The 6,623-nt window shown below is 57.2% G+C and overlaps 1 protein-coding gene across 1 annotated transcript; it reads right to left on the minus strand.

The window, feature by feature from the left end:
* Nudt14 (nudix hydrolase 14) lies at nucleotides 1-6,623 on the minus strand. The gene is made up of 5 exons (XM_021655239.2): nucleotides 6,471-6,623; nucleotides 3,769-3,812; nucleotides 3,308-3,372; nucleotides 2,912-3,149; nucleotides 1-322 (listed from the first exon to the last, which is right to left on the minus strand). The coding sequence occupies exons 1-5, from the start codon at nucleotides 6,549-6,551 to the stop codon at nucleotides 82-84; spliced, it is 669 nt and encodes a 222-aa protein (XP_021510914.1). The 5' UTR covers nucleotides 6,552-6,623; the 3' UTR covers nucleotides 1-81.

Below are 6,623 nucleotides of genomic sequence, written 5' to 3' on the forward strand. Positions count from 1 at the left end.
TCTCAGTAAAAATACAAGCTTTATTGAGTGCACAGGGCAGGAGGGGAGGAATGGATGGAGCAGCCTGTCCAGTCCCAGGGCTCACTGGAGACTCAGGTGAGGAACCACTTGGCTAAAGAACCAAGAGATAGCGAAGATGACACCGAGGGTCTTGGGAATGTCAGGGTTGTCTGCAAAGGCCTGGGCATCATCCAAGTTCAGATGCAAAACTTCGATGAGCTCTCCCTCCTCGGCCAGGCCTCCACCAGGGCCGCTGCGCTGAGCATCTGTCACCTCCGCATAGAACATGGTCTGCCTGGAGCCAGTGAGCCCTACTCCGGACCTGCCAGGTCGAACAGGGAATGCTGAGACACCATGGTGGCCCTTCAGCCACCCTGCTCCAATGCTTCCCTCTCTGGCTTTCTGAGTAGCTTCACCCTTCCCAAACACGACTCCTGGTAGGCACCTCCAGGTAGTCTGGCCCCCACAGTGGGGGAGCCTCATGTATGTTGGGCATGCCTCCTGTCACTAGGCTGTCATATGACAGAGGTGGGGCCTCACACCAATTATGAAAGAGACACAAAGGGCACTGAAGTGATTTTTAAGATGAATTTGATAATTGGGCTGGAGAGATGGCTCAGCCACCAAATGCTAGGCTCACCATCCAACTTTCAAGATGAATATGATAACTAACATCTAGGGGAAACAAAAAAAAAATGTCTTATGTAGATCATGGACCCAGGACCCTGCTCGGTTGCCTGACTGAATCCATCCCAAGGGAGACACATGGATAGGCCTGGCCTGATCACGTGAGCTCACAAGACAGCTCCAGGCTCTAACCAGAGCCCAGACAAGCTGCTGTGTTGTAAGGACACACGTGGCCGGCAGGGACCTGCGGGCATCACCATCTGAAAGCCGTTCCTGGTTATCAGCTAGTCAGGAAAAGGCCTCTATCCCAGAGCCACAAGGAGTTAGATTCTGCCACCTTTGCACCTGGGTGGGTCATGGATGTCACTGGCAGCTCTGAATGCAGCTTAGGAGACCCTGAGTGGAAGAACAAGGACCCTGGAGGCACACTGTGCATATACAAAGGCCATGAGGTCACGAGCAAGCACTAGAGTGACAGGCCCTTGGACTCCCCCAGGCCCCTGTCCACAACACCCTCCATACCCAAACAGGGCCTCTGACTCCCATAACTGCTAAGGCCCAAGCCAGCCCCACCTACATCAGGGGCTTCTGATTGCCTGGGGAGCCATGGACTGGGTGTGGTGGTAGAGCTTGAAGGCCTCCCCACACAAAGGACAGAATTCCAATACAGGTCCAGACAGGTGGTAGAGGTAAGGAATCTCTCAGCAGGACACTTCATGGAGGCAGGGGCAGAGCTGGGAAGTACTCAAGGCCTCCTAACCCCCAAGGGGAGGACCCTAACCTGAGACTGGCCATGTCCAGCTACCGCTGTCCCCACAGACCCTGACCTGATGGCCCATTTTCCTGGTAGTCATGGCTGCACCTGGGAATGATATCAGCCAGTCTGTATAGCCTCCGGCCTCCGTTTCCCTAGCTTATGAAGGAGACATCTCCAGCCTACGTTCTGGTCAGGCTAGAGGCTGCCTCCAGCCTAGGCAGGTTCTAATCTCATTCATATCACAAGGCACCCTTGCTATCCTTGGGTCTAGGCCTCTATGGGCTATCAAGGGAGTGGACTGGCTCACCTCTTTGGTCCTGGGCAGGGAACCAGTACATGGGTCAGGTCTGTTCAGTCCCAGTAAGGCCCACAGGGACAGGTGCTCTGACCTTCACTTAGCCTAACCCTCAGTCATGTTTCCTCACAGCCACAGCCTCCTCTTCAAAGAATAAATATGGGGAGGATGTTCACTGTCCAGAACGCTCACTGGCTCTCTAATATCTTCTCCAGTCAGGACACAGCCCAGAGGCTCTGCCTAGGAAACCTCTCAAGACAAGGTTCCCTGTCCTCAAACATCTGCCAGGACATCGCTCCCCACACCCCCAGGCTAACTTCCTTCCTGCCCTCCATCCCTGTCTGTCCCCCACACTGGCCAAACAAATCAAGGTCAGCCTCCTTAGATTCCTTCCCCCTGCCCTAAGCACTGCCATGTTGGAAGCTGAAGGATCAGGCATTGCTGGCTGTCCACATGGAGGACACAGCATAGGGTACAAGCCAACCCATCAGAGGCAAGATGGTCAACACTCCAGATCTAACATGGTCCAACCACAGCTAGGTACACAGGTGAGGTCCTCAGGGATGGAGGCAGGAGGTCCCTGGCCATGTGGAGTGTGCCAGGAAAGAGGTGCCAGGGACTCTGTTTCTTCTTGGTTGGAGGTGTGCAGCCTTGTTACTGTTGGTATTGGTGGTGGGGGGTGACAGGCACCCTAAGATCTTCTTTCTGCCCTAAGACCTCAGCAGGGGTCAGGGATCCACACAACATCCTGAGGCAAGGAGTGGCTTTCCATTTGAGGAAAGCCCTGGTTGGCAGCAAGGGAGACATGAGTGGCTGGCACCTGGGCTTCAGGAGGGGTAGTCCCTCCTCCTTCCCCTCCCCAGGACTTGTCCTTCCCTCATTCCTGAGCCACCGGCTGAGAACAGAGCTGTGACTCACCCCACCCCCAGCGCCCGGTGCTTAATCCCACAGGAAGTGGGGCATCTGTCGGCAGCAGCTGCCACCCGGAGCCCAACCCCACATGGCTGGGGCTGCAGGGTAGGGGCACAGGGTTAGCATGCTTCAGAACCAGCCCAAGGGCCCCAGGTCTGGCCCATCCCAGGAGCCAAGGCATGGTCTACCAACCCTCTTTCAGTCCCATGGGAGGGGGAGAGGGAGGTGTACACCCCTAGGGAGGTCTCACCCACTCCCTGATGGCCAGTCTCCTCCCTTGGACCACACTTGGCAGCATTCCACCATGCCAAGCTCCTTACATGTATGTGGCAACTCTGCGCAGATCAGTGGGGACCAGGTGATAGCCACACTCTTCCCAAGCCTCCTTGCAGGCCACTTCTTCCAGTGAGAGCCCAGGCTGGTCCACAATGCCGGCACACAGTTCCACCATCACTCCCACTGAGCCAGGCAGTGCTGGCTCAAGTTGTTTGGGCTGGTCCTCGTCCACAGCTGCCAGAGATCCTGGGAAGTGGCGTTCCACCTCGCCTGCATATACAGCTGGGGGGGGAAGCAATCTACCCTGGGCCAGGCATCTCTTGCTGGACCTCAGTTTCCCCTATAGCCACCACTGCATCAGCACCCAGACGGTCAGGACCAAGGGCCTGAAAACACACTGAAATCCCGTTCCCAGCTCCTGCTCACCCTGCTAGTCTCACCTGGCCGGAACTGCTTCACCAACACCAGGCTTCTCTGAGAAGAGTTGAACATGAGAATGGTCACACTACATGGGGGAACAGAGCTCGGTGAAGACATACTCTCCTCTCAGAGCCCCAGCCTCCATCCTCCTCTTCTTTTCCTCTCCTTGACAGGCCACACAATCAGGCCATGTTCCAGTTCACAGGACAGGGATGGGAGAGACAACATATTGGGCAGCTGGGAAAGTGGAGGCCCCTGCTGGCCAGTTTCCCAACTGTCATACCTCCATGCTCTGGATCCCTTCAGCTCTAAGAGGACCAACCTGCCACCAGGGGCCCCATGTCCCCTGCTACTGCCTGACTTAGTCAACAGGCCTCAGGGACATGAGAACCAGAGCCTGGGTTGAGGTGGGAGTTGTTTGAAGACACCAAGAAGATCGGAAACTGGGGAGCTCCCCAGTGGCCAGGCCTGCCCCTCTCACCTGTCGTGTGTCTTCATGAAGTCCCAGGACTTCTGGATACCATCCTGGAAGAGATGAGGCAGCAATCAGGCGGAGTGAGTGGCTGTCAGCAACAGATGGAGGTACAATGGCCGGACAGAGCCGCTGTAGCAGCTGCAGGGAGGCCTGCTACCTGCCTACACCCATCAGGAACGGAGACCTGCAGCAGGTGGAGGTGGAGAAGGTTGCCCTGGAGGTCAGGAGAGCTCTGGGAATGGAAAGGCATTTCATGAGCACGAGGGGCTACAGAGACCTATGCTGCCACCAAGTGTGAGAAGGAAGCAGGAGGATACAGGAAGGGCAGACATGACACCTTAGGCAGGGCAGGGAGGAGTCGGGTGGGCAGAGCAGAAGTCAGCTGTTCATTGCTGAAGGTCCCTTGGGCCAATGGACAGTTTGCACTGCAGTTGTGGACCTGGTGAGAGCAGACGGATGGTGAATGCTTGCAAGCCCCACCCTGTTTCAGGCTCAGGCTATCTCTTACACATCCCCTAGTCCTGCTGCTCCTGCATGGAGGGCAGGCTCCCTAGATCCATGCAGCACTCAGGAAACAGAGAAGGTGGGTCCTGCAGTACAGGGCAGCCAGAAAGGATGCCAACGGTGCTGTGTATACAAGGTTAGGAAGGCCTCCACCATTCCCATCATCAAGATGCCACTTGGAAAGACAGGCTGTCTCGGGGGCTGGAGTGAGCAGAGGCATCCAGGGTCTCTGCTGCGGGGCTGGGCCTAGAGTCCCTGTAACCCTACGACCACCTCGGGGTCATTCACGAGCCCCGGTCAGCCTACCACAGATGCTGGGGCTCCATCCAAACTGCAAAATAGACAGGGCCTGTGCCCCAGAGACAGCGTGTGTTGGGGCAACAAAGAGGGAGGACACTGAGGAAGAGCCACAAGGGCTTCCTCATGCTGGTCTACAGGTGGGGAAGCCACTGCTACTGGCAAGAATGCCTCTCAGGTGGAGGCCCAGATCAGAAAGACTGACTTGAGCCTGCAGGCAGAGCTACCTGGGGGGGGCAGCGGCAGCCTGGTTTCCAGGGGGAGAAGACAGCCAATGTCCTGGGCAGGTCAGGCTGCCCAGGAGGCCGTTGAAGCACCACCTGAGAGGCGAGCCCAGGCCTGCCCGACATCCAGCCACCCAGGCAGGCTCTGAAGAAGGCTGCCCGCCCAGGCTGCTGTGAGCCTGTCCTGCCTACCCCCACAGCTTCCATGCAGGTAAGTATCACCTTTTGTGACCTCAAAGGACCCTCTTGACTCAAGGTCAAACATTCTGTCAGCGCTGTGGGAAGGGGCGGAGACGCTGGCATTGGCACTGGGAGGGGGAGAGAGCACCAGAACATAGCGGTGGACACATGCTACATAGGGCCATGGGGTCCTTGCTTTTGGTCAGGAGCAGCAGTCAGTTAAAGACTGAAGATCACTACCCATGGCAAATACAGCCCAGCCCACTATCCCTCAGCTCCTGAGGAAATGCCGTCTGGCCCCCCAGCCAGGACTACGGCTGCTGCCTGCTCAGCTGAGCTCTGGTTACCAACACCATCAGCGGAAATGTGCTGGTGGGCTGCCAGCCAAGGCTGCAAAACCACCCCACAGCACTTCCCAGGAAGTGAGGGAGCGCCTGCTGTCACAGGCCACAGCAGAACCAGCCTGGACCACCCTGCTTCCACCATTGCCCACCAGAGCCCCAGGTCCTGGGTCCGAACAGCCCATGTCACCAGCCAGTGAAAGGGAAAAGAAATGTGATCCTCCTGTCCTGACCCTTTGTTCCTCAACTGAACCCAAATGTTCCCCCAAGCCTGTGGTATCTTTGGCTGCACTCTGGGTGGGGAATTCCCTATCCTGGGGTGGGTGGGCAGAAAGACCTCTGCACAGTAAACTTTAGGGGCCAAAGGGATTTTCAGGCTGGGGCCACAACGCTGGTGAGAGGAACAGATGTAAAAGGGAGGGTGGGAGTGGTGGGCAAACACCAAGCCCTGGGTGGTTTGATCAGGGCTGAAACCTAGTCAGGGCTACGCTGATCGGGTCAGGAAAGCAGTGTGTATCAGAAAGCATGGAGGATGGAAATAGGCAATGTGCCGGGAAAAGGCAGGGGCCTACGAGACAGGGTCATTGCCGGTGGAGGACAGGGACCACCCTGCTGGAAGACCATGCGGTGAGAGGAGAGAGCGCTGGCAGCAGCTAGGCTCAACAAATGTTTCTGAGCCCACTCTGCGCCCCACAGTACTATGTGAGATAGCTAGGTATGGCCCTGTTGTTCTGGGCGACACCTGGAAATTGGGAAAGTCTTCAAGGCAGTAATATTCTGTTAAGGCTTGAAGGAGACGCTAGAAGGAAGGCACAAAATGGGTATCTCCAAAGGTGGACTTCTTTTCCAAGAGTTCTTCCAGCCCTGATACCCAGGGTAACCATCGGGTTCAACTGCATTAAGGGATCGATGGGCGGTCAGAAACGGAGGGCCAGTTATTCTGCCTTGGAGAAAAGATTCTCCTCGCGAAGCCTTCCCTGGCCATTCTGCACAGACCGAGTCTGAAAACCGTCGCTCAGGACTGCAGGAGGGCGGAGCTCAAGCTCAGCTCTCAGAGAACCGGCTCCGGGAGGAGGCAGGAGCTCGGGGGCGGGGGCCGGGCCGCATGGCGGGGGTGGGGGCTTGAGGGTGAGCGCGGAGAGGCGCGCGCGGAGCGGATCACCTGGCGGTAATGCAGCGTGAGAGGCCGCAGGTAAGGCGAGCGGGCACAGAGGCCCACGGACACTCCCTCGATGCGCTCCATGGTGGCGCGGAGCAGAGCCTTCCTCCGACCGGAGCTGACGGGCGCGTCTACGCACTTCTGGGCATGCCCAGT

Source organism: Meriones unguiculatus, chromosome 7 (genome assembly GCF_030254825.1).
Source record: "Meriones unguiculatus strain TT.TT164.6M chromosome 7, Bangor_MerUng_6.1, whole genome shotgun sequence".
NCBI classification, from domain to species: Eukaryota; Metazoa; Chordata; class Mammalia; order Rodentia; family Muridae; genus Meriones; species Meriones unguiculatus.